The sequence below is a fragment of the Chanodichthys erythropterus genome, chromosome 12, assembly GCF_024489055.1.
Source record: "Chanodichthys erythropterus isolate Z2021 chromosome 12, ASM2448905v1, whole genome shotgun sequence".
In the NCBI taxonomy this organism is placed as follows: domain Eukaryota; kingdom Metazoa; phylum Chordata; class Actinopteri; order Cypriniformes; family Xenocyprididae; genus Chanodichthys; species Chanodichthys erythropterus.
Window position 1 is genome coordinate 4,709,755 of NC_090232.1, and position 27,822 is coordinate 4,737,576.

The 27,822-nt window shown below is 34.0% G+C and overlaps 2 protein-coding genes across 6 annotated transcripts; both read right to left on the minus strand.

Annotated features, from left to right (window-relative positions):
- Positions 1 to 1,277: 1,277 nt before the first annotated feature.
- On the minus strand, positions 1,278 to 12,505 carry retreg2 (reticulophagy regulator family member 2). 2 transcript variants are annotated; one of them, XM_067404688.1, is made up of 9 exons: positions 12,204 to 12,505; positions 9,939 to 10,042; positions 9,227 to 9,257; positions 8,939 to 9,068; positions 8,327 to 8,411; positions 6,774 to 6,911; positions 6,239 to 6,327; positions 5,398 to 5,533; positions 1,278 to 5,162 (listed from the first exon to the last, which is right to left on the minus strand). In XM_067404688.1, the coding sequence occupies exons 1-9, from the start codon at positions 12,428 to 12,430 to the stop codon at positions 4,429 to 4,431; spliced, it is 1,674 nt and encodes a 557-aa protein (XP_067260789.1). In that variant the 5' UTR covers positions 12,431 to 12,505; the 3' UTR covers positions 1,278 to 4,428. The 2 variants fall into 2 exon arrangements, with proteins under 2 accessions (XP_067260789.1, XP_067260788.1); XM_067404687.1 differs by having other exon boundaries at positions 1,278 to 5,165.
- Positions 12,506 to 15,620: 3,115 nt separating this feature from the next.
- prkag3a (protein kinase, AMP-activated, gamma 3a non-catalytic subunit) lies at positions 15,621 to 27,295 on the minus strand. Of its 4 annotated transcripts, XM_067402970.1 has the most exons (13): positions 27,102 to 27,295; positions 26,650 to 26,686; positions 26,445 to 26,551; positions 25,498 to 25,579; positions 25,337 to 25,395; positions 24,333 to 24,393; positions 23,376 to 23,430; positions 20,403 to 20,529; positions 20,157 to 20,322; positions 20,025 to 20,062; positions 19,753 to 19,899; positions 17,974 to 18,067; positions 15,621 to 15,822 (listed from the first exon to the last, which is right to left on the minus strand). In XM_067402970.1, exons 1-13 carry the CDS (start codon positions 27,156 to 27,158, stop codon positions 15,806 to 15,808), a joined length of 1,047 nt encoding a protein of 348 aa, XP_067259071.1. In that variant the 5' UTR covers positions 27,159 to 27,295; the 3' UTR covers positions 15,621 to 15,805. The 4 variants fall into 4 exon arrangements, with proteins under 4 accessions (XP_067259071.1, XP_067259072.1, XP_067259070.1 ...); XM_067402971.1 differs by lacking the exon at positions 15,621 to 15,822 and having other exon boundaries at positions 17,951 to 18,067; positions 24,348 to 24,393; XM_067402969.1 differs by lacking the exon at positions 15,621 to 15,822 and having other exon boundaries at positions 17,951 to 18,067.
- Between the last annotated feature and the right edge of the window lie 527 nt (positions 27,296 to 27,822).

Sequence of the window (27,822 nt, forward strand, 5' to 3'; positions counted from 1 at the left end):
TATTTCCTTAATCAAACTATGAAAATTAATTTTCCAAAGATATTGGATTAGGGCAGCATACCCAGGTGGCCTCAACATACTTCCAAGAGGGCTGCAGGATGTCCTAAAAATATTTAAATTAATAAATTATTACCTTACCTTTGCTTACTTACCTTTTATAGACTGATAGAACAAGGAAAAACAGAAATGGTAACGTTACTGGTTATTTTCTGGCAGGACATTTTCCGCTTAGTGTAGTTTCATTAACCTTAAAACAACAAGACATTTTTTTCTGTTAATAACGAAGACCTCTGTAATGTTTCCATACTCAAGAGATTTATCACCCCCACTTATCGAGATTACTGTCACCTCCGACTATAAGCAGTGCGACCATCTGCCTTCGGTTCTGTTGCCAGCTCACCGCATGGTAGCATTACCTCACATGCCCTTTGTCATGCCTGGCTTTATCTCTCGCTGTCCCCTGAGGACAGTCAGCAAATATTTAAAGGTGACCTTTTACAATATGTAAAGTCTATGGTGTCCCCAGAATGTTTCAGCTCAAAATACCCCACAGATCATTTATTATAGCTTGTCAAATTTGCCCCTATTTGTGTGTGAGCAAAAACACACCGTTTTTTTGTGTGTGTCCCTTTAAATGCAAATGAGCTGCTGCTCCCGGCCCGCTTTCTCGAAGAGGGCGGAGCTTTAGCAGCTCGTGTTTCAGTTGCTCAACAACAACAAAACTGGAGATTCTCACTCAGTTAAAATGAGGATTGTCAGTAACTCTTTCTCTTCTCTAAAGCAAAATTTATTTTTAATTTCTGCACATTTGGTCCTCCGTACTAAACTACTGCACTGTTAGATCTTTTATTTAAATCAATTTTTATTTATGTGAATCAAATGTATATATTTACTTAATCCAATGTATTTATCGAAATCAAGTTTCATTTATTTTAATCAAATATTTTTTATTTGCATCATATTTTACTTTTGATATTTTCTTTATTTTAATGAAATTTAGTTGCCTAGTTTAATATTAGTGTTATTATTTATCTTTTTTTTTTTTTTAAAAAAGTGTTTTTTTTCTATCTAAATTTTCCCAGACCACCGTTCGAAAAACTACGTATATCATGCTTTCTTCCCCAAATGTCCACAATGAACAGCCAATTCTGAGCGTCCCCAACAAAGACCGTGATGCCACAAGCGGTGTAAACTAGGAGAGTCCAATCGGGTTCAGTCAGGTGAGAACAGTCCCCCTTTTCAAAAGAACACAAAGCAGTTGAAAACCATCGTATGGGTGTATATTAGAGATATTTGGAGGTGCAAGTCAGTAAACAAAACGACATTCAACAATACATTTCGTAGTTCAATGCTCTAAGTGCTTTTTTTATAGATCATAAAGCAGTAACAGCATGAGCAAAACACAATCACTATTAAACAAAGATAATCTTTTCGTAAATATATTGAAAACACAAATCTGCGGTCTGGATCAGATGTGTGTGTGTTTGAGGGTATCTACAGGAGAAGAGGCGAAACGCACTCAAATCGTGCAAAACAAAAACACTGTCCTAACCATCCGACTCCGACGCGGCAAGCTATTCGTTTGTCCACTTTGAAATTAAAAATACAATCACAGCAACACAGAACAGGTTTGCAACTACGTGGCGCAGAATTTTTGACCAATCAGCTTTCACAGTTGGCAAAACTCAAATTATAATGGAAGAAACTTCTGACTGGTCACATTATGATGTGAGAGTAATCCATTTCACTTTCAACTTTAAAGGAATGTCAACCTGCCTCCAAACACTGAACAGTTCTGTAAAACTCTCTTTATGCGTGAAAGAACGCCCTGTATGATAAATATATACACTGTTTTTATATACACATTTCCAGTTTAAAAGATATTTCCCTTTAGTATGATTAATAATTGAAAATATATATTTATATATCGGATCATAAAACCATCTTATTATATCCACTGTGTCATGTAAGAAGTCACTCAGACCTTTGACACTGACATGAAGACAAATGAACAATCAAATTCTTTAAAAATAAATCCCAAATATGCTGTCTGAGTTTTACCTTGTCAATTCTAGAATTACCCTGACATACTGAGTACATCTTATAAAGATAGATAAAAATAAGGCTCAATCATTGTCTTAGGATTCCCCTCTTATAAATGTTCATTTCAATTTAAAAAAGTGAAAATAATTCAGTCAAGTTCATGCATGAACTCCTTCTAAACTAGTTAAGTTTGAGTTTATAATTTAAATTATATTTCAGGCAATCTGTGACCACTTGATGTGATTTTTACAATGCAATATAATGTACGCTACCATTCAAAAGTTTAGGGTCAGCAAAATATATATATATATATATATTTTTTTTTTTTTTTGGAAAAAGTGCATTTATTTTATTTATTTTAAATTATTAAAATATTACATATTATTTTAATATATTGTAAACTATAATTTATTCCTGTGATGCGATACGATTTCCAAAAGTAAAATTATTGTAAAATTATGAAACTCTTTACTGTAACATTTGATCAACTGAATGCATCCTTGCTGAATAAAAGTTTAATTTTCTTTGGGGAAAAAAAAAATCTTACCGACCCCAAACTTTTGAATGGTAGTGCATTTGGCATGGTTATGAAATCTGGAAAATGTCCTGCAAAATTTGAGCATGTACAGACCAACAATAGTTCAAAAGTGCATCCAATTATAATATATTGAACCTGAATATGAACATATGAAAGTTAGGGTTAGACTCTTAATTCTTCTACATCACGTAAGGGGGAAAAAAAGCACAATGAACAGGGAATTTTTCTGCCAGCTAAAGTATGCTATGCTGCATTCACGGTCACTTTTGTGCAAAAAAAAATAATAATAATAATAATAATAATATATGCGAGAAGTAAATGACAGAATCCATTATTAATTTTCAAAACAATTTTCAGAAATTGATTTATACTTAAAGGATTAGTTCACTTCAAAATTCAAATTTCCTGATAATTTACTCACCCCCATGTCATCCAAGATGTTCATGTCTTTCTTTCTTCAGTTGAAAAGAAATTAAGTTTTTTTTCTCCATATAGTGGACTTCACTGGGGTTCAACGGGTTGAAGGTCCAAATGTCAGTTTCAGTGCAGCTTCAAAGAGCTCTACATGATCCCAGACGAGGAATAAGAGTCTTATTTAAAGAAACCATCGCTCATTTCGTAAAAAAATCAAAACAAAAAAAAACATGTATATACTTTTTAACCACAAATGCTCATCTTGCACTGCTCTGTGATGCACCACGCATTATGTAATCATGTTGGAAAGGTCACACGTAACGGAGGCAGAAGTACCGCAGTAGGGCGAAAAACATCTAATTTTCTCCTCCAACTTCAAAATCATCCAACATTGTTGCTTTACCTTTTTTGTAAAGGCCGTTTGACTTAAGTCTTTGCATGGTTCACTTTGTAAACACTTGCTTGATACTCCCTCCTTTCCAACGTGATTACGTCATGCGTTGTGCATCACAGAGCAGTGCAAGACAAGCATTTGTAGTTAAAAGTATACAATTTTTTTTTTTTTTTTTAGAAAAAGACCAATTGTTGCGCTAGATAAGACACTGATTCCTCGGTTAGAATCAAGTAGAGCTCTTTGAAGCTGCACTGAAACTGACATTTGGACTTTCAACCCGTTGAACCCCAGTGAAGTCCACTATATGGAGAAAAATCCTGGAATGGATTCATTTCTTTTTCACTGAAGAAAGACATGAACATCTTGGATGACATGCAGGTGAGTAAATTATCAGGAAATTTTAATTCTGAAGTGAACTAATCCTTTAAAAGCAATGCAGACAAATTTGCTAACTTTAAGTTTTGTGTACCAGAATATCTCCCAGCAATTGCACTACTTATTCAAGACATACTTAATAGTAAACCATTCTTCACTCTAACCAATTTTGATAAATAAGACCATCCACTTTATAGGTATATAATATAGAATATATTAGTTTAGTTATTCTTATGAAAAGAAATCTTTGCGTTGAGAATTTGCAGTCGTGTCCTGCACAGCCTCTCCTTCCACACAAATCCTACCAGCCCTACAAGCAAATAAAACTCGGCCCACATGACTTGTTCCCATGATGCATTAAACCCTATGAAAACGGTCAGCGCGGGACTGATAAACCAGAGGGCTCTTGTCAAAATATGCATACAGTAAACGATTCAAACTTGTACGTCTATTTTAAGTCGCTTTTGAAATCTGAGGTGATTTGGATCGGTCAAAAAAATGTGTGTCATACATTTTGCGACATACACCAACAATCACAGTGATCTCACTGCCGAAAACAACAAGAAAGGCATAGTTGACTGCGACATTCCCTTTCACAAATCATATGTCAGTTATGGTATCTACATGGACTATAAATAAAATAAACAGTTTAGATGATGGGAAGCTAGGAATCCTGCCGGTCTGCATGCTGCTGACTGCTTGGGGGCGTGTCTGTGGAAGCCACGCCCACTTCCTGTCCATCAACACCAAGGCCCAACCCCTCATCCATCTGTTCCAGTTCGCTTTGGTCCAGTAGCTCAAAGTCCTCTTCTTCTGTGGGTACGAGCGTCACGTCTGGCTGCTCTTCGGTGCTCGCTTCGGTGACGTCAGCGTCCTCTTCCTCTACGTCGGCTTCTTGGGCAGACGGCAACTCGAGGGGCGATTCCATCGGGCAAGGAGGCATTTCGGTGGGAAGGAACGAAGCCATGGATGAGCCTTCGCTGGCCTCCGTAGACCGCAACAGGGCCGAGAGAGTGTTCTGTACTACGGTTGAGATGGCTGTGCTCACTATCTCCTCGCTGAGGGCTTCCAGGGACCTAGCGGGTTTTGATACCGTTCCCTCTTTCTCAGTACCCACAATGCTTTGGTCTGCCCCTGCCGCTTGTCTGTGTCCATTGAAGTGCGTGTTGACAAAGTGGAGCGGAGATGCTAAGTGCTGGATGAGGAGGCTGGCCGGAGACAGGGCTTCCTCCTGGAGCTCGGAGCTCGAAGCTCCCGCCTGCTCAGACCCGAGAACGCCCATCGGGAAATGGAACAGACCCGGTTCAATAGAAGGCATCTCGTCCACCGACGGAAACTCCGCTAGGTCTCTAGTGAACGCCTCCTCCGGTTCACTGTGCACGCTCTGCTGATCCAGGTCTGCTGATGAAAACAGAGCGACAGCATTAATAAGAATCAGTGGCACTTTCAAAACAATTACATCAACTGAATTAAACAGTCAAGACATTTATAATGTTACCAAAGATTTCTAATTACAAAAATGCTGTTCTTTTGAACTTTCTATTCAAAGAATCCTGAAAAAAATGATCACAAATGCACACAATTTCATAAAAAGAGCTAGTTTTAAGACTGTGGTGCACTGAAGCACTGGTACCTTCAGAGACGTCTGTGAGCTGTGGTGTCGTGGCTCTGGACACAGAGAATCCTCCACTCTCCAGGATGGACGCCTCCTCATCGGACAGCTCAGAGTCTGTGATGGCCATCGCCAGAGCCGTAGTCTTCACATCCACCTGCTCCAAGAAGAAACCAATCAGTGACTGGAATTACACTACCCTTCAAATGTTTGGGGTCACTAAGATTTTTTTTTTTTTTTAATAAATAGAAATGAATCATTTTATTCAGCAAAGACCCATTATTTATAAAGACATTTATGTCGTTGCAAAAGTTTTCTATATAAAAAGAGAAAAAGTATGAAAAGACCTTCAATTATCTAATTCAATCATTCTAAAAAGCAAAAACTTTGGATTAGATTTAGAAATAAGAGTGTTGAGCTTCATTTGCCTGTATCCTGTTCTGTGTCCAGAATGGCAGCACAGCTGAGAGGTTTGTTTGAGCTGCGCCCTCTACTGTACAGGCGTAAATATGCATTTCCTTTAACCTTTAACTTTTGCTGTGAAAGGGTCTTAACATTTTCCGAAAATAGACCTTTTCTGTTTTTATTAAAAATCAAACAAACAAGCCTAGCCTAGATGAGAAAAAGTAATGCAAAAGTATTGTAATGCATTACTTTTCATAAAAGTAACTAAGTAATGCAATAAGTTACTTTTTTAAGGAGTGATGCAATATTGTAATGCATTACTTTTAAAGGTCACTTTCCCCAACACTACCCAGCACTGTCTATTAAATATAGAAAATGGATGAGATATAGTGTTAGGTTATGACTCCTCATCACCAAAGAACATGAAACTAAGACCCCTGTGTCAGAGGACACTCACAGTAGGAGCGAAACAGGACAGCTCCTCCTCACTCTCGCTCTCCGTCTCTGCCCTCGGCTCGTCACCCTCTTCCTGCTCCTTCTTCAGCTCTGTGCACACACACACACACACACACACACACACAGAGTCACACTAACAACCTTCTGTGTAAACAGAATATTACTGATGTCAGCAGCAGATTCGCCCAATATGTCAACACCAATATTTTTTTGTTTGTTATCAGTCTGATGATGCATGCAAATAATATTAGAGATTAGTTATTTCGCTTATAAGTACAAGCAGAATACTCAACTTTTTTTGTTTTTTTTAAACTCTACCTAACATCTTAATGCCTGATTTCATCAAAATATTCTCATATTGGTAAACCTCTAGCTAACTATCAGCTTAAAATCTTTATCACTATTTATAATTTAATTCCTAACCCAACATGCAACTGTACATAATATTATCTGTCTTTAGTATTTCGTGTTTATTTTGAGCTTTATATATGATATCATTAGCAGTCTAGGACACTAATTAAAGGCAACGCTCTCACTTCTCTTGTCGTATTTGCGGCGTTGTGTGTCTCCTTTCATGCTGTAGTCGAGTTTCATCAGTATGGGCTCCAGTCCGGTGTACATTTTCTGGATCAGCTCATGATAGACCACCAGCGGCCACAGCAGCACACTCAGCACTAACGCAGGAGACAGAAACACACAGTTAACCTTTTCACACACTACCGTTCAAATGCTTGGGCTCAGTAAGAGTTATTTAATACTTTTGATGTTCGAAAATGGGTAACACTTTACAATAAAGTCTTATTCGTTTACATTAATTAATGTATTAACTAACAATGAGTAATACCTTTATTAATCTTTGTTAATATTAGTTAATAAAAATAAAGTTGTTCATTGTTTGTTCATGTTAGTGCATTAACTAATGCTAACAAATATAACTTTTGATTTTAATAATGTATGAATAAATGTTGAAATTAACATTAACTAAGATTAATAAATGCTGTAGAAATCTTGTTCATTTTTAATTCATGCTAATTAATGTAGCTAACTAATGTTAACTTATGAAACCTTGTTGTTAAGTGTTACCCAAAAACGTTTTCAAATTATGATGTTTAAATACAAATAAATATATCTTGGGTAAATTATTTAATTTATCATTAAATTTGTTCATGATTTTACCACATTAGATACAATTTATCCCGGACGAGCCCCCAAAGGACTACTAAAGAAAATCATATGTTAATAAATATGTTATATACAAAGTGGGGTTAGTAAGATTTTTTTTTTTTTTTTTTTTTGGAAAGAAAAATTAATACTTTTATTCAGCAAGGACATAAAATTTAACAAAAGTGACAAAAAAAAGTTTTACAAAAGTATTCTGTTTCAAATAAATGCTGTTCTTTTGAACTTTCTACTCACCAAAAAATCATGAAAAACATTGATAATAATCAGAAATGTTTCTTGAGCAAATCATCATATTAGTATGATTTCTGAAGGATCATGTGACACTGAAGACTGGAGTAATGATGCTGAAAATTCAGCTTTGATCACAGGAATAAATTACTTTTTTAAATATATTAAAATAGAAAACAAAAATAATATTTCATAATATTACTGCTTTTAATGTACTTTTTAGAAAAGTAAATGTTAGAAATGTGACATGATGAAATATACTTAATTTTAAGTCTTCAATATTCACCACTGAACCTGAATTAGCTCCATTTAAAAATAAAAAAATAAAAAAATGCAATCACTCTAAAGTAGCCTTTTATCTATCTATCTATCTATCTATCTATCTATCTATCTATCTATCTATCTATCTATCTATCTATCTATCTATCTATCTATCTATCTATCTATCTATCTATCTATCTATCTCCATATTATATCTTCTGGAGTAATATAATCATCTTTTTATTTGCTTCTTTAATATTTACAGTAGCAATGCAAAATACAGTGTGTTAGTGTTATGTAAGTGCAGAGGTGGACTTGAATGGTTTGTGTGTTGCATAATTTGAGTGCAAAAGGGCATCAGTGTGTGCAAAAGTGATATATGGAAATAAACAAACACAACAGATGGAAGTTTGCTCACATATGATGTAGGAGATCATAATCCCGGGAATGTAATGTCCAACCAGGGCCAGCAGTAAACATCCTGAACACATCATGATGCAGAACTGATAAGATGAAACAGAAAGATTGATCAGTAAACCCTTTCTGGACATACACTACCGTTTAAAAGTTTGGGGTCAGTAAGATTTCTTAAATGTTTTTGAAAGAAGTCTCTTCTGAAATATTATTACAAGTTAAAATAACAGTTTTCTATGTTAATATATTAAATTCCTGTAGTCAAAGCTGAATTTTCAGCATCATTACTCCAGTCTTCAGTGTCACATGATCCTTCAGAAATCAATCTAATATGCTGTATTTCTTTTTAAGAAGCTTTTTTGTACCTTTATAAATATCTTTACTGGCACTTTTGATCAATTTAATGCATCCATGCTGAATAAAAGGATTATTTTCTTTACAAAATAAATGAACAAATGAATACCGTCCCCAAACTTTTGAACATATTTTAATTCCAAATCATATTTTTTCCACAGAAAAAAGAACATAAAACCAGTTTGGAAAGACATAAGGATTAAAAAAAAGCAGGAATGATCATTTTTTGGATCATTTTAGGTTACAGAATCCTACTCCCCACCTTGCCGTGGTTTTGTCGTTTGTACTGAAGCATTTCTTGGATGTAAAGGCTGAAGGTGAGGTAACTATCGGCAAGATGATGGCTGAGTTCCTCCACGCTTAACAGACGAGGCTGATCAGTTAGAGTTTCTCTGTAACAACATGCGCAATATCAACATGCACAGTCAGTACAAATTTAATAAGGAAACAATCTTAAGATACAGCAGAGGCAATATTATGCAAGGGATCGGTCCACACTTAAGGGACGGTGGTGCTGTTGAGACATGCAGAGATTATTCAAGGCACATACCGCTCAATGACAGACGCCTCTGGATGCCACACTGTAGACAACAGAAGGATAAACATGAGCGAGGACAGAATAAAAGAGGCCCCTGTAACAAACTGACAATATCTGAGCCTTGTGCTATTCTTATAATAAAATACATCATGATGTTTTTGCAGGCAATACAAAAACTAGGCAGCATTGTAAATTGTGCATTTTAATTAGTCATTAAGCTCCCTAAATACTATTTTATTGACTAGTTTTGCAATCCCTCCTTGTTTTGTAACACAGAATTTATTTATTTTTATTTATATATTTTATGAATATATTTAATGCAGGTAAACAGTATTATTGTGGAAACATTTTTACACCATTTTCCAATGGAATATATTTTAAAATGTAATTTATTCCTGTAATTAAAGCTGAATTTTCAGCATCATTACTCCAGTCTTCAGTGTCACATGATCCTTCAGAAATCATTCTAATATGCTGATCTGCTGCGCAAAAAACATTTTTTACTATTATCAATGTTGAAAACACATCTACATTACAGAATGACTATGTTCCCAGTTAATAAAAGACATTATAAAGCAAATGCATTTGAGTAATACATTAAACATTTGCAAAATTGTATAAAACATATTGTATGTTACATATTGTATGTTGCCTAGTCCTATTGTGTATGCGTTGTACGTGATGCTATGAATCAAAAACACAGTATAGTGTATGGATGCATTACCAGTGATCTGTGGCAGCTTGTCTTTCCATCTCTCCAGGAGAGTCAGTCCAATGAGAGACACGCTCAGGAGGAACAGAGGCCTCAAAGATGTGGACGACAGGAGCCTAAAACACACACAACACTGATTAAATAATCACATTCAGTTATTAAAACAACATATGCCTCAATTATATGATAGAAATAAGTCATGTATGTAGCATCCAATATGGAAATTTACAATAGTTCCTGCATAGTAAATCCTTCATTTAAACAAAATTGGCTAATTTACTTATTTTATGGCTATCAATGACAAATATTTCTCAGTTTTCATTATGTCTATGTTTAATATATTTTAGTTTTGCCATCTTTCCATGTATTGTATTAGTGATCATAAAGAAAATACATATTGTGTATTTGTTCAGAGGGGGTGTACTCATTTATTTGCTGAGCACTGATTATATATATATATATATATATATATATATATATATATATATATATATATATATATATATATATATATATATATATATATATATATATATATATTATATATAATATATTATATATATAATATATTATATATATATATATATATATATATATATATATATATATATATATATATATATATATATATTCATTTATTTTTAATGTTTTCGAAAGAAGTCTCTTATGCTCATCAAACCTGCATTTATTTGATCAAAAATACAGAAAAAACATTAATATTGTGAAATATTAAAATAATGGTTTTCTATTATCATATACTTTAAAATGTAATTTATTCCTGTGATCAAAGCTGAATTTTCAGCATCATTACTCCAGTCTTCAGTGTCACATGATCCTTCAGAAATCATTCTAATATGATGATTTATTACAAATGTTATGCTGCTTAATATTTTTTTTTATAACGTGATACATTTTTTCAGGATTCTCTGATGAATAAAAAGTTAAAAAAAAGAGCAGCATTTATTTAAATTAAATCTTTTGTAACAATATACAGTACTGTTCAAAAGTTTGGGGTCAGTATTTTTTTCTCTTTCTTTTTTTTAAAGAAATTATTATTATTTTTTTCAGCAAGGGTGTGTTAAATTGATAAAAAGTGATAGTAAAGATTAATATTGTTAGAAAATATTTCAATTTTGAATAAATGCTGTTCTTTTTGACTATTTATTCATCAATGAATCCTGAAAAAAGTATCACAATTTCCAAAAAAATATTAAGCAACACAACTGTTTTCAACATTGATAATAACGGAGTATCAAATCAGCATATTAGAATGATTTCTGAAGGATCATGTGACGCTGAAGACTGGAGGCATGATGCTGAAAATTCAGCTTTGATCACGAAAAAAATATATATTTTAAAGTATATTAAAATAGAAAACCATAATTTTAAATTGCAATAATATTTCACAATATTAATGTTTTTTTTCTGTATTTTTGATCAAATAAATGCAGGCTTGATGAGCATAAGAGACTTTCAAAAACATTAAAAATAGTAATGTTTCCAAACTTTTGAATGGTAGTGTGTGTAATATATATGTATATATATTATATTATGTATATTTAAGTTTTTTTTTCTTAAATATATACACGTATATGCATATATTAGTAAACACAATTAATAATAATTAATAATATATTACAATAATATGTGGTATATTATAAAACTGATATAATATAGATAGTAATACCACGATAAATGCTCGAAACAAACATGGTATTACCCTAATAATAGTCTAATAACAAACCATAATCATACAACATTGTATTTACCCCTTACAAAAGAAGTACCATGTTTTTTGAACACATATCATTGTATTCTTAAATCTTTCAGTAAAGTGTAAATACCATGGTACTGTATATGAATACGACAAACATTCATAGCATATACAAAGTACCATGACTGTACTATAGTAACGTTACTACCATAGTATTTTAGTAATAGTATGCCACAGTAATCATGTGTTAATGTTATTGTACATGATGACTTGTTATGTAGCATGATATATGCCCAAACCCCATGGTAATACTATGGTATTTGAATGTATACTATGATATTAACATGGATCCCCAAGAATACCATGGTAATCTAAAAACATAGCACATGTCCATAGCAACACCATGGTAAAAGTAGCGAAGCTTCCACAAAAGCAACACGGAGCACCTTCGACCTGAAGCATCTACTAACGAGCAGATTAACCAGATTACAAGCTACTCTTGAGGATTAACACCGTCCCTTCCCAATGAACCGCTTCATTCGCCGAAACCGAGCGTGCCTCACCAAAACAGCGTGTTGAGCGCGAGCGCGGCGATGATGCTGTGCAGCGGCCTCTCCCACACCAGCAGCCGCTGCGCGTAGATCACCGCGGGCTCGCACTGCGACAGCCACCCGCGTAGCCGCTCCCGCAGGCGCCGCAGCTCCGGCTCATCCTCCCCGCTGCCGGGCGCGGGGAACCAGGCCTCCAGACCCGCCGATGAGGAAGACACCGAGGCCCGTCTGCTCGCCATTGTGACTCGTCCAGTGTTGTTTGTGTGTGTTGTTGATGACGGGGTTTGGTCAGGAGAGGCTCGTCATGGATTATTAGAAAAAACAGAAACACACTGTGGATCTTACAGGCTCTTACAGAGTCACATGTTCAGTGTTTACTGCGCCCGTGGGTGACATCTGCTGGCTGCAGCACACATTTAGATTATTTATTTACCAATTTGTTTTGATATTCTTTAAATATATATATATATATATATATATATATAAAACACATTTTTTTTTTTTTTTTTTTAGAAATAGACCCTTTTCACAGACTGATAAATCCTGCAAAGTTTTTTTTATATTTTCTTTTTTATGTATGTAAATTTATAACACTATACTTAGTATTATATTAACGTTACATCAAATTACAAAAAAATAAATAAATAAATAAATAAAATAATAATAATGCTTGTTGTGCAAATTGAAACATACTCATTCACGCTATAAATTATTTAACGGCTCTGACAGGGTTGCCAGGTTTTCATAACAGAACAAAACCCGCAGTTGTGACGTCACTGTCGGCGGTTACGCCCACTGAGTGGCAAAAAGAGTGAGTGGCAGCATTGGTTTTCAGCGTGAATGTGGCAAAAAACACACAAAACGCATCCAAAACAGGAAAGAGCTCTGCGATTGACTGTACAAAAAGCTTTGACACAAAATCTGAGGTATTTTTGTATGTGAAAAGAATGTGAAAAGCACTGTCGGACGTTATAACACTATACTTAGTATTATATTACCGTTGCATCAAATTACAAAAAAAAATTTAAAAAATTGTTAACGCTGCTGTGAGGGTGTTTCTAATACTGGGAGCAGTGTTGCCAAGTCCACGGTTTTCCCGTGGAATTGGGCTACTTTTTTTACTACCGTAAAAGTGACGCGGGTTGTTTTTCGTGTTCGCGGGTTGAATTGACCCAAAATAACATGATATTTACCCTCCAGAATGCGAATTTTACCAGGGAAGCCGGTGAAATACCATTGGGCTAGTTTTGGGCTGGTTCTGAGGAGCAATTGGGTGGGTTTTGTTGTGAACACCTGGCAACCCTGTATGGGAGTGACGGTAAAAAAATTACATCTTTTTCTCTTCTGACTTTTTCTCTTCTCTTCTGACTATCAATCGCTTTCTAATTTTTTCCCTCTTTATGAAAGTTATGAAAACACTATTGTGGAGTTTTTCTTTAGCTATTTGTACAAATTGAAACACATTCTCATTCACCACGTTATTTAACGGCTCTGACAGGGTTGCCAGATTTTCACAAAACCCGCCCAATTGGCTATAGAGTAATGCACGTGATGTCACCGTCGGCCGTTATGACTGCGGTTACACCCACTGAGTGGCAAAAAGACTGAGCGGCAGCATTGGTTTTCAGCATGAATGCCGCGAAAAACACACAAATCACATCCAAAACGGGAAAGAGCTTTGCAATTGACTGTACAAATAGCTTTGACACAAAATCTGAGGTATATTTTTACAGAATGCCAAAAGCTACAGAAAAAAGAAGCAAATTGATTTCTGCAATTCACAGAAAAAAAAATGATGATATGATGAAATATATAATGAAATATGAGGAAATATATAACACTTATAAGTGATCACTCCCATTTTGACCTACCTATATTGTAGTTATATAAAGCGTTCACAGGCAGATTTGCGTTTCCCCAACGTCAAAATCAGGCACATATAAATGTCAGGAAACATGATTCCTGGCTGCATGTCAATATCCATGGATAAGTTTTCTTTGACATGCTAAGGAACACTTTCGAGCCCAACATTTAGTGTAATCGTTTGTTTTACTCGCGTTTTCACAGTTTCCCCTATTAAATCCAGTCATGCAGCAGGTTCTTTTGCAACTCAGTCCAGCTGAGGGAGCGCGTTCCGGCGGGAAAGTGACATCAATGCATACCCCCTATATGCAAGGAGCGTTCTTTAGAACTTCCACAATAATATAAGCCAGCTGGAAAACTTCCAGTGAGATGTCACTTGCTGGTGTGTTGAGCATCAATAGAGTAATACTTGGTTTATAATCAGAATATAGTGACTTAAATAGCATAGCATTAATTTAGTTATTCAAACGTAAGACGACATAAAAATAAAGACGTACCTCAGTGTTCCTCCTTGGCTCAATTCGACCATCATTTTTTATACTTTCGTTTGAAAAAAAGCATCAAAAATTAAATATTTTATTGTGCACTTTTAGATTCATTGCTTGACTGACAGCTGCTGTGATTACAAAGGGAAAGGGCAATGCTCGCTTTCTGTGTAATTCACATGAAAAGTTATTGTTTTTCATGAGATTTTGTGAGTGCTTCATACTTATCATACTTCAGCTTATTTTTAAACCTAGTTATTTTAGAATGTTTAATATTTATTCAAAAGTGAAACTACAGGAAATGCGCAAATAAATGCTACTATGCCGCCACCTGTTGGTTAAAGTGGTAATTAATGTCTTTTTTAATTTAAAAAAAAATTGTTTTCTATCAAAAAAATACGCATTTCGTGGGCTAAATATCATGTTATTTGGTCGCTTCAACCCACGAACATGAAAAACAACCCGCGGCAACACTGTTAAAGTAGCTAAATTCTGCGGAAAAAACGTGGACTTGGCAACACTTGGATCGGTTATATATTTTTGAAATTATATTTATTTATTAATATTTGTTTTTGAAATATAAATATTTCAATAACATTGTTACACTTAAAATAAAAATGTACTTTATTAATTAAATTAATCAAATATTATAATTATATATATATATATATATATATATATATTATAATATTATATAAAATAGTTTAAGTTTAATTTATTAATAAGTTTATTTTATTAATTTAGCAGCTAGAATGCAACAGATGGTTAAGATTAGCAACAGAAATTATTTTGTGGGATAAAGTATTCACATTGTGTCGTTTGCTTGTCTCTTTGTTTCATAGGAAAAAGTGTGACATTTGATGTCCAATGGTTGCAACAGATGCTCTTTCTGGTTTTGAGTTATTTCTTGTTATTTTATAGAGTAGGCAATCAGACAAAAAAAAAAAAAAAAAAAAAAAAAGAGCACAAGGAATTTTTTTATTAGAAAAAAAAAACATTATAATCTGTCTATACATTTCATAACAGCACAAAAAGGCAAACTAGATGATCAATTTGATCAAAATCCCAGCCCTTGTGTGCTCACTCATACATAAAAACTTAAAGCAATACTTCTCTTTGTCAGTACTCATCATTAACAATCTCTCAGTTAAATGAGACATTTGTTGTTGAATATATTATACACTCTACATGATCCATAAAGCTTTACAATGTAAATGCATCATGTAAAAAAGATATTTTTTCTTCATTCTTGCTTGCGGTCATATTTTATCTGCTCTGAATACCTGAAACAGGATAAGAAAATTCACTTACAAAGAGTAGAACGGAATTACAATGCTTTTTGAACTGTATAATACCATGTTTTTCATAAAAATACTTTTTAGAACAACCACAATATCAACAGAGAGAGGTGAGATGTCTGGACCAGTGGCTGTTTGTTGACATTATACTGTGTTTCCAACCACTCAGGTGTTAAATGACCGTAACAAAGAGGCCCGGGGTCACGTCCCTGACCTACCAGGGTATTCTCAAACATTCACAGACTCATGCAACCAACAAAGAGGTCACACACATGCATAGAGCATGCGGGGAGTATGCTATTCATCAGCAATTTTCTATGATTAGTATTGCATCTAGGTGTTTTCAGGTTTTTCATTGCTCACTGGGTGTGAATAGCCAAGAGTAGAGAGAAAATGTGTAAGCATTGTGGAGAGCAAAATGTATTAGGAGTGGCTGCGATTCATGGGTGCTGGAGCTTTACATAACACAAGACATAACATGTCTTCAGATGATATGATATACAATAATGATTATAAAAAAAATATTAATAAAGAAACATAATACTGTGGGGTAATTTACCAGTTCTAGTAAAACATTTGAACACCTGAATTAATGCATGTTTTTGTGATTGTATGCTTTATGCTTAAATGGAAATGTGTTTTGTAGGCAAATATAAATTAGGCATATATATGATAGGAATTCCATATAATAACAACAACAACAATAATAAATAAATTATTATTATTGTTATTTTTTATTATTACATTATATATTTATTAGGAAAAAAATACATTTTATTTGCTATTTTAATTATTTTGTTACAATAAATATTATTATATATTTATTTGGAATAATAAATACTATAACTTATTTAGAAGTAATATTTATTATTTTAATTATTTTATTATTATTATTATTATTATTATTATTATTATTATTTACTACTAATAATAATATAAATAAAGAAAGAAAGATAATAATAATAATAATAATAATAATAATAAATATATATTTAAATAAATAATAAATATTATATATTTATACAGGAAAAATAGTATTTCTTATTTTAATTATTATTTGAATAATATTAATAATAATATTAATAATAATAATTATTAGAAAATATTATTATGTATTTATTTACTGTTTATAATAATAATAATATTATATATTTAAATAAAAGAAATAATAATAATTATATATTTATACAGGAAAATATTTCTTATTTTTATTATTATTTTAAAAACAACAACAATAATAATAATAATAATAATAATAATAATAATTATTATTATTATTATTATTATTATTATTATTTGGAATAATAAAGATTATAAATAATTTGAAAATGTATTATTCGAATTATTATTTTTTTATTTACTATTACTACTACTACTACTACTAATAATAATAATATTTTTATTGTTATATATTTATTTAGAAAAAATATTGTTTTTTATTTTATTATTATATTTATTATTATTATTATTATTATTATTATTATTAAATTTATAATAAAATAAAATGTAAAAAAAAAAATTCTAATAAACAATTCCTTGTGCTCTTTTTTGACTTTTTATTTTATAATAATAAAAATTATTATTAAATTATTATTATTATTATTAAAATTATTATTAATAATAAAAATTATTATTATTATTTGGGAAATATATTATTTGAATTATTATTTTATTATTATTTTTATTTACTACTACTACTACTACTACTACTACTACTAAAATTAATAATAATAATAAACCTTTCCAAATAAATTAGCTGGAGTGGATAGTGAAGGAAAAGCATCAACAAGTGAACACCTTCAATAATGTGTCAAATAACCCATGATGCACCTCAAATAAAAGAGATTTCTGTTATCACTACTTTAACATTTTTTGATCACTACATAATTCCATTCATGCTTTTTTATAGTTTTGATGACTTTCCTTTAGTTATAATTTAAACCATAGAAAATAGTCGTAATAAAGAATGAGTAGGTGTGTGCAAACCTCTGACTAGAACTGTATGCAGAAGCAATGCATGTGTTGGCAAAGCTAGGCTGGGAAGGCAGAGTAAAGCCTACCTGGACACTAGTGCTGGTTAGATGAAGAACAGGAGAAAACATATCCTCTCAGGTTAGGAAAACAGAGCATCAATACCTGCTGGAGATAAGACTATGGCCTGCAGCAGGTCTGAGAGAGAGATTATTCCCCGAACCACGTCATCTCTGTCCACAAGCACCAGCCTATGGACCTGCACACAGAGCCGAGATTAAATATCTCAGAAAAAAAACATTCCAATGATTTTATACTGTACAAACTGTATATTCTATCCCTTAACCATAAACCTACCCATCACAGAAAACATTATACATTTTAAAATAAAAAATAATCTTTTTGTATGATTTATAACGTGTTTGTACCCCTCATGAAGTCAACTAAAATTAAAACACAAAATTGAATAAAGTAATAAAATAAAAGTTAAAATCACCATGAAATAAAATGTGACAATTATTATATTTTTTAAGGGATTATTGCAGTATTTATCTGTGCACATTATTTTTTTAATTCATGTGCCCTTGTAATCTTTAATCAAAATAACTTCTCTGATGATGCGTTTGTGTGAGGGCGGGGCAAACCACAACCATCCAATCAATTGACTGTTCACAAGGACCCACCGTGAAAGTACAAATTTTGCAGTTTTTAAAGAAATGTAATCAGTAAATACCATATTGTGGCTCTTTAATGTGTCGTGACAGATCGCTGTGAACCGATCATCTCTTCCTGCTAGTTCATTTACAGCATCAAATAAACATGAATATAAGAAGGAATGTTGTTTCAACTACGGAAAGACGTCAGTATGCCATTTTTCAAGATGAAGTCCACCGACTTTAATCTACTAACTCCCCTGACTGTGCTTTGTCAGACAAAATGGCGGATTTGGCGATATGATTGGTTAGATCGCCTGTCAATCAAACTCCAGATGTAAAAAATCAAGTCCCGCCCTACATTTTTACTTGTTCGAGAAGCCGTTTCACTTATATATACATCAAAATAGGAAAGAAAACATTATCACAACTTCCATTTCATGCAGAATTTAAACAAAGACTATAAAATATCACAAGACGTGTCATTCGTATTATTATGAATGGGAGAAAGTGCAACGTGCAATATGGCGGAATAAGTCCCGCCTTCTAAATAAGAGCCAATCGCTGACTGGTAAAGTCATCGCGTCACTGCAGCGGCCGTTTCTATATGACAATGATGACAATAGTTGTTACTTTTTTTTCTTTCAAGCATTTAATAAAAAGAAAAAAAGAGAGAAAAAAAGAAGCCCCGGTTTCTATAGAAACAGTCAGACGTGCGCCTCCTAAATGAGGCACAAGAGACGCACATTTAGGACTGCGCATGCGCATTAGCTTGATCCAGCCTGAAAAATACATTTTTTTTGTCATGATTCAAGCATTTAGAAACAAAATTTATGAGACAGTTGTTGTCAGATTTCATTGGTGATGTCAAATATGAAAGCTTGGCAAACAGCTTTGGAAAATTTGATATTTCCCCATTCAAAGAGATCGGAGCTGCACTTGCATTCCCCAGAGGCGTTTCAAAGATGGCCGGCGAGTGAAATGACTTGTCTTAAAGGGACTTTGATTTCAATGAAATGACATTTGTTGCATGACAAATCTAATTCGACACAAAACAAAATAGAACATTTGCAAAACAATTCTAAAATAAATATATATGTAGATATGAAATGGATTCATTTATATTATTTTATTTCTAAATCATTTATATTTTAATTTACTTATAAATAGGATGCACACATTAATTAACATTTCTATAAACGTGCCAGTATTAGCCAAATGTAGTCCTTTAGCCAATTCAAACATCTCAGAAATAACGAGAGCAGCCTCAGTTTAGAATACACATACTTACTTCCGCCTTGACTATTCTGTCAATAACAGTTTCCAAAGTCTCGTCAGGATAGCATTTAATGACTCCTTCCACATAACAGCGCCTCCTCCGCACCGCCTCCTGCATGCTCATGCTCAGGTTATTGTAGGTTTTCTGCGCTGCGAGATTCTGTTAGAGGAAACCGAGGCACAAAACTAAAATATCATCATTTAAGATATGGGTTACAAGTTTCTGTCAGGAAGCTAATGTGGTTTTTAATGTCTGAAATTTAAAAAAGGAGAAGAGATTCTCACAATCACATCAAATCTGGAATACAGGGCAACCACCTTGCCTAGAAAATGAAACAGAAGGAAGGGAAGTACATTTATTTTGTCTTGTAATATATTCTTTTCTGACTTATTTGACTGTTATTGAGTGAAGTGTACCATCGTCATCCACCACTGGGAGAGCGGACACGCGTCGCTCAACAAACAGAGAAAGTGCATCGTACACAGTGGCGGTCTGTGAGACTGTGGCTATGTCTGTGAAAGTTCCTATTCCCGCATCTTTGATTTGCATCTTCAAGAAGCGTGGCTTGGGCACTGCAGCTTCCTAGAGATGCAAACAAAATCAGATTTATGTGAAATAGAAGGTTTCAAATAGAACCAAGAACTGGATTTTTTTCATCTTACAAATAAATGAAGGAACTTGAGGATTCTCTTATGGGTCAGTATGTGAAGGACATTTCCAGACTCTGGGTCGATGACCGGCAGCCTGTGGATTTTGTGTTTCAGTAAAGAGTAGACGGCATCAAAGAGGCTGTGTACGGACAGAAAAAAGTGTTAATACAGAATATCAAATATATAATTAATAGATACACTACTGTTTGTTTGGGGTCAGTAAGATTAAAAAACAAAACAAAACAACAAAAAAAACAGTGCTTAACTAATTAATTACACATTTTTCAATTCATTTTAATCACAATTAATCACACGTAATGTTATAGTTTTTTAATCTTTTTATATTGCAATAATTTCATATTTAATCTCCAAATTAATGTACAAACCCGATTCCAAAAAAGTTGGAACACTGTACAAATTGTGAATAAAATGATGTGGAAGTTTCAAATTTCAATATTTTATTCAGAATACAACATAGATGACATATCAAATGTTTAAACTGAGAAAATGTATCATTTTAAGGGAAAAATAAGTTGATTTTAAATTTCATGGAATCAACACATCTCAAAAAAGTTGGGACAAGGCCATGTTTACCACTGTGTGGCATCCCCTCTGCTTTTTATAACAGTCTGCAAACATCTGGGGATTGAGGAGACAAGTTACTCAAGTTTAGGAATAGGAATGTTGTCCCATTCTTGTCTAATACAGGCTTCTAGTTGCTCAACTGTCTTAGGTCTTCTTTGTCGCATCTTCCTCTTTATGATGCACCAAATGTTTTCTATGGATGAAAGATCTGGACTGCAGGCTGGCCATTTCAGTACCCGGATCCTTCTTCTACGCAGCCATGATGTTGTAATTGATGCAGTATGTGGTCTGGCATTGTCATGTTGGAAAATGCAAGGTCTTCCCTGAAAGAGACGACGTCTGGATGGGAGCAGATGTTGTTCTAGAACTTGGATATACCTTTCAGCATTGATGGTGCCTTTCCAGATGTGTAAGCTGCCCATGCCACACGCACTCATGCAACCCCATACCATCAGAGATGCAGGCTTCTGAACTGAGCGCTGATAACAACTTGGGTTGTCCTTGTCCTCTTTAGTCCGGATGACATGGCATCCCAGTTTTCCAAAAAGAACTTAAAATTTTGATTCGTCTGACCACAGAACAGTTTTCCACTTTGCCACAGTCCATTTTAAACGAGCCTTGGCCCAGAGAAAACACCTGCGCTTCTGGATCATGTTTAGATATGACTTCTTTTTTGACCTATAGAGTTTTAGCCGGCAACGGCGAATGACACGGTGGATTGTGTTCACCGACAGTGTTTTCTGGAAGTATTCCTGAGCCCATGTTGTGATTTCCATTACAGTAGCATTCCTGTATGTGATGCAGTGCCGTCTAAGGGCCCGAAGATCACGGGCATCCAGTATGGTTTTCCGGCCTTGACCCTTACACACAGAGATTGTTCCAGATTCTCTGAATCTTTGGATGATATTATGCACTGTAGATGATGATAACTCTTTTTATACCCAATCATGTTGCCAATTGACCTAAAAAGTTGCAAATTGGTCCTCCAGCTGTTCCTTATATGTACATTTAACTTTTCCGGCCTCTTATTGCTACCTGTCCCAACTTTTTTGGAATGTGTAGCTCTCATGAAATCCAAAATGAGCCAATATTTGGCATGACATTTCAAAATGTCTCACTTTCAACATTTGATATGTTATCTATATTCTATTGTGAATAAAATATGAGATTTTTATGAGATTTGTAAATTATTGCATTCCTTTTTTATTCACAATTTGTACAGTGTCCCAACTTTTTTGGAATTGGGTTTGTCGAAACAACATAAAGACATAAGTGCAATTTAAATATTTGATCTAATATACAGAAACTGAATAAAGTTAGGCTATCAAACATTCTTCACTACAGAAATGATACAATTAATATAGATTAATCCTTATTAAAGCAACAAAAGTTATTCAGTCAAGAACAGTGTGATTTTCTCTTTGTCTTTTGTTCTTTGACTAACATTAATGACAGCAGCAGGTTTATTAGGCTGCTGTCACTTTAAGATCTAACGCATATCTGACACACATCCTATTTCCTTAAAAACTCTTTATGGTCATTTAAGACTTATTTGACTCATTTAAAACTGTGCTTACGAGGATAATTGACAAAGCGATCATTTTGGCATAATTTTGTGTGTTTTGGTCCGTTCAAGCTTGAAAGAGTGTGCAGCCGGTACACTGTCTGAAGCGGCTTTCTGTGTGCGCGATTCATGCATGTGTTTCACACAGACAGAAGATTCACAGAAAGCGTGCCAGTACAGATTTAAGTTCTTATTTGTGTCTTATTGCGCTTGAATGGTTTAATAGCACTTGAATGAATGATATCGGGATCATATAATTAACGGAATGCTGCATTAATTTCGTTAAATATTAATTGCATACGTTAACGTGTTAATTTTGACAGCACTATTAAAAAATAATACTTTTATTCAGCAAGGATGCAGTAAATTGACCAAAAGTGACAGTAATGTTACAAAATATTTATATTTCAAATAATTGCTGTTCTTTTGAACAAAGAATCCTGAAAAAAATGTATCACAATTTACACAAAAACATTAAGCCCAACATTGATATAAAAAAATAAATGTTTCTCAAGCTGCATATTAGAATGATTTCTGAAGGACCATGTGACACTGAAGACTGGAGTAATGATGCTGAAAATTCAGCTTTGATCACAGGAATAAATTACAGTTTAAAATATATTCAAATAGAAAACACTTATTTTAAATTGTATATATAATATTTAAAAAACATTACAGACCCCAACATTTTGAATGGCAGTGCAAACATGAATATCTATGTTGCATCTTATATATAAATTACGATTACAAATCTTTGGTATAGAAAAATCGTACATGGCACCTGCAATCCTGGCACCACCTCCAAAACTCAAAGTGTGGCTGTAAGTTTTTAATACCTTGCCTCAGGTGTGATACTGATGAGATACCGATCATGATATTGCAGATAGACGTCTACAGAAAGAAAGAGCACATGACAACAGAAACAGAAAAACATTGGGAAAAAATCAAATGCAAGTCGTTCATCTCAGGTAACACTGCAGTAAATTTGCCCTATAATCACACAATGACAGTCAATGACAGCTGCATGAGATATATTGAGCCCTGTGGAGATACAGCCAGCCTGATAATGTTTCAATACTAAATATGTCATCCTAGCATTTGAAGTAATGCAAAGAATGCATATTAAAAATGTTTGATTTCACTCTTTTCCTCTTCTACCTGTGGGCAGTTCATGCAAAAAGCTTGTTTTTTATTATTATTATTATTTAGCAAAACATTTTACATAGTAAATGCTTTAGAAAGTCAAACCAATTAAAGGCACAATATGTAATTTTCACCACTAGAGGTCGCTTATTCAAAACAAGGGCATAGCTTGATGACTCCTTGATTTTGCGGAATCATGTTGTCTTCACATCTACAGCCGGAGGAAAAGAATCGAGACGGGATTCGGGCAGAAATCATGTTCATGGATGAGATTATTAACATTACTGTAGTATGAAGCAGAGCACGGCGAGTGCTGTGAGCTGAACGAGGCCGCCGGAGCGATTGCTAATGAGAAAAAGGGGTGGAGCCAGACATCGAAAACATTCGGGGCTTAGCCCAAATCTATATTTGTCCAAAGACAATTTCATTTTCTATTAACAGCTTTACTGACATGAAAGGAGCTTTTGTTGTCGTATTCTTGTTCAGAAAATGTACATTATTTGATACACAAGTTAACAAAATATATAACATTGCTCTAGTGGTTTATTGATATTTTAATCTAAAAATCATACACATTGTGCCTTTAAGACATAATTCATTTGATCAAACTGGTAATGGCCATCCCAACATCATCTGTTTAGATTATTTACTTTGAAATGAATCACCTCTCCATGTCTCGATCTTGTGCTCCTCCAATTCATAAATCTGAACCTATAAGACAAAGAAAGCACCTATAAAATATATAATAATTAAAAAGTGTAATATAAATATAATATATATAGACTATCTACAAATATAAACTACTTATCAAAGGTTTGGGGTCGGTACAAGGCTGTATTTATTTGAATAAATATACAGAAAAAACTGTACTATTGTGAAATATTATTACAATTTAAAATAAATGTTTTCTAAAAATGTAATTTTGCAAAGCTGAATTTTCAGCATCATTACTCCAGTCTTCAGAAATCATTCTAATATGATGATTTGATGCTCAAGAAACATTTCTGATTATTATCAATGTTAAAAACAGTTGTGCTGTTCATATTTTTGTGGAAACTGTGATACATTTTTCAGGTTTCTTTGATGAAACAAAGGTCAAAATAACAGAATTTAAATGAAATCTATTAAAAATAGCAATCGTTTGTCACATTATAAATGTCTTTACTGTCACTTTTGATCAATTACATGCATCCTTTCTGAATAAAAGTATTAGTTTCTTTAAAAAAAATGACCCCAAACTTTAGAACGGTAGTGTATAAAATACAAAACACATTTAAACATTTTTTTTTTTATCTAAAACTGAAACATTTAAAAATATTACTTCTCTTTATAATTATAAATATTGAATAAGAGAAGACAAAACGCATCTGGAAATCTACTCAAAGCTGATGAGAAGATTCTTTAACAGGCTGAACTGTTACAGAGTCGACTGATTTACAAATCAAAAGCTCGAGATATCAGGTTAAGGAAAGCATTTGTATAAAAAAGACTAGGGCCGAATACTGTTTCAAGGCACTTTGTTATCAACTAGCAAAGAAACAATATCTGTTTCATGCAGCATTATGTGGACAATCAATGCAAAAATCAATATGATTCAAACCGTGAAGGACAACACAAGGTGGGCATTAGAGAAGAGGCAGAGATCGCAACCCACCATCGGTGACTTGTAATACCGATGAAGAATATTGATAAAATCTGTGATTGTCAGCATACCTGAGGAAATGGCAAGGGGATGAAGTAAACACTAACCAAAGAGAACAATTTATATAGGCTAGATAAAAATAATATGCACATGCTCAGTGGAGTCAGACTTACCCACAAATCTCTGCAGTTTGTTGTCCCAGAGAGGGGCCGCTCTCAGGCCATTCGCAACCAGAGCAAAGAAGGCCTTCTTCACCTGTGTCGATACAACAGATGTGTGTTCATCACCTCTTCTAAATTAATAATTGATGTTAAATGGGTGGTTGATTATGATTTCACTTTTTAACTTTAGTTAGTGTGTAATGTTGCTGTTTGATCATAAACAACATCTGTGAAGTTACGACACTCAAAGTTCAACGCAATGAAAAATCGCTTTTTAAGGACTACAACAAACGGCTGGTAGGGACTACAACGAGCTTCTTCCTGGGTTGGTGACATCACTAACTCCAAAATTTACATAAACCCCGCCCCCGAGAACACAACAAAGCTGGTGAGTCCATGTTGGGCTGCTTTAGAGAAGAGGAAGAGTTGTTGTAGTCGAATGTTGTTGTCATGCCGTCATTTACATCAAATGAGGATCAATTCAACGCTGGATTTGCACAAAAGATTAACATGATGGCACATGCTAGTGGATGAGTTGAATCAACTCCACAGCAACTACATAAATTTATCCACTAACCATTCAGAAACGTCCAGTTTCATTCTAAAAGTTGTAACTTCTTCCTGAGTCTCTCCATCAGTGTCGACTCCGGTTTGAACAATGTAAGGCTGAACACCGTTACTGACAATCCTCATTTTGGCTGCGTGAGATTCTCCAGCTTTGTTGTTGTTGAGCTGTTAAAGCTCCGCCCTCTTCTGGAAAGAGGGCGGAGCTTTAACACCCAAATAGGGGCAAATTTGACAAGCTATGATAAATGATCTGTGGGGTATTTTGAGCTGAAACTTCTCAGACACATTCTGGGGACACCAGAGACTTATATTACATCTTAATAGGGGCATTAGGTCCCCTTCACATTTTAAATCATGTTAAATGATAACATTTTCTGTTACTGCATCCTAACCTGCAGTGTGGTGTCAAAAATGACCAGTTTGCAGCTGGTGGGGATCGCATCATAACAACAGTGTTTCTTCATGAAGTTCATATATGCTTCTGCATTCGGATCGGGGTCTGGAGGGACACAAACAAACACATTTTCATTTTGAAGATGCCTTAACCTTAAGTGCTGTACGTAAATGCTCATTTATGAAAAGTGTGTGTTGACCTACCTGTGCTGTTCATTTTATAGTCTTCATGGCAAACGTCCTGCCATAAAACAAGTATTTTAATTGTGTGCACTGATAATAATGCACCAAATGCATCATTTTATCAAAACAGTAGTTTTCATTACAAAAAAATGGTATGCTACATCGCTATGCTATCCTTTACAAAGAGTAATTGGAGGTAACTGAATTATGGTACTTTAATAGCCTATATACCATAGTACTAAAATGCATGTATCATTGGGCTTCCAAACCACCATGGTTTTACTATTGTAAATTTAAAAAAAAAGTAGCACTGTATTATGGTATTATGTATGATATGGTATTACCAATGTTACCACTTCTAAAAACATGATGTTTACGTTGCATTCTCCATTCTCTCACGCCTTTATTTTAACGCATGCACCCGACGCTGATTTACCCTAGCGAGAGATGGTTTATTACCTGCTGTCTCTTACCTGCGTGCCAGTGTCCATTTGTGCGTGTGCACTACTGCCGAGCTTCTCCGTGCCCATCTCCGCGTCCTGCGCATGCTCGCTTCACCCGAGCTATATTAGGATCAACTGAGGTCGGTCATTTAAAACGCGACCCTATGGACGCGACGCTGCCTCTAAACGCAGCAGGACCGACGGACAGACAGACAAAGGCAAAGCGGCGACGCTGGGTGAAAAGAAGACTGCCTATTTTAGGATATTGCTGTACGAGTCCTGTTAAATGTGGTGTAAAGGTGTCTGGTTTAACACTGACAGACAACACGAGAGCTGGCATGTAGGAGCGCGCACAGGTTATTCCAAAAATAGCGCGTGGCCTGTGCGATATGCGCGCGCCTACCCATTCCATCATGAAGGGTCCAAAATTAACTTTACGCCACACATGCCAAAAGCCAACTAAGAAATGTCTTTGATATTGCTCCAAATATTTAATCATTAAACATATTAAATCATTTAAACAATTTCCTTAAAATAAAAAATACCTACATATATACATAGACACACAAATTATATATATATATATTATAAAGCAATATAGTAATATAGTTTAAAGCAATATGCAATCTACACACACACACACATTATATATATATATATATATATATATATATATATATATATATATATAAATCTAAAGTATATAGTTTACAGCAAAAATGCAATATATATATATATTATAAAGCAATAT

Bases quoted from the DNA above. Each gene is read 5' to 3' on its own strand.
- retreg2 (XM_067404687.1), bottom strand. From the start codon at position 12,430: ATGGCGAGCAGACGGGCCTCGGTGTCTTCCTCATCGGCGGGTCTGGAG. The intron at 10,043-12,203 runs GTGAGGCACGCT...TGTGTGTTTTAG, and splicing joins GCGCTCAACACGCTGTTTTG to GCTCCTGTCGTCCACATCTT. The intron at 5,166-5,397 runs GTACCAGTGCTT...TGTTTTCATCAG, and splicing joins GCTCACAGACGTCTCTGAAG to CAGACCTGGATCAGCAGAGC.
- prkag3a (XM_067402969.1), bottom strand. From the start codon at position 27,158: ATGGGCACGGAGAAGCTCGGCAGTAGTGCACACGCACAAATGGACACT. The intron at 20,530-23,375 runs GTATTAAAAACT...GTCCGTACACAG, and splicing joins AGTATCACACCTGAGGCAAG to CCTCTTTGATGCCGTCTACT. The intron at 20,323-20,402 runs GTAAGATGAAAA...TTGCATCTCTAG, and splicing joins TCAAGTTCCTTCATTTATTT to GAAGCTGCAGTGCCCAAGCC.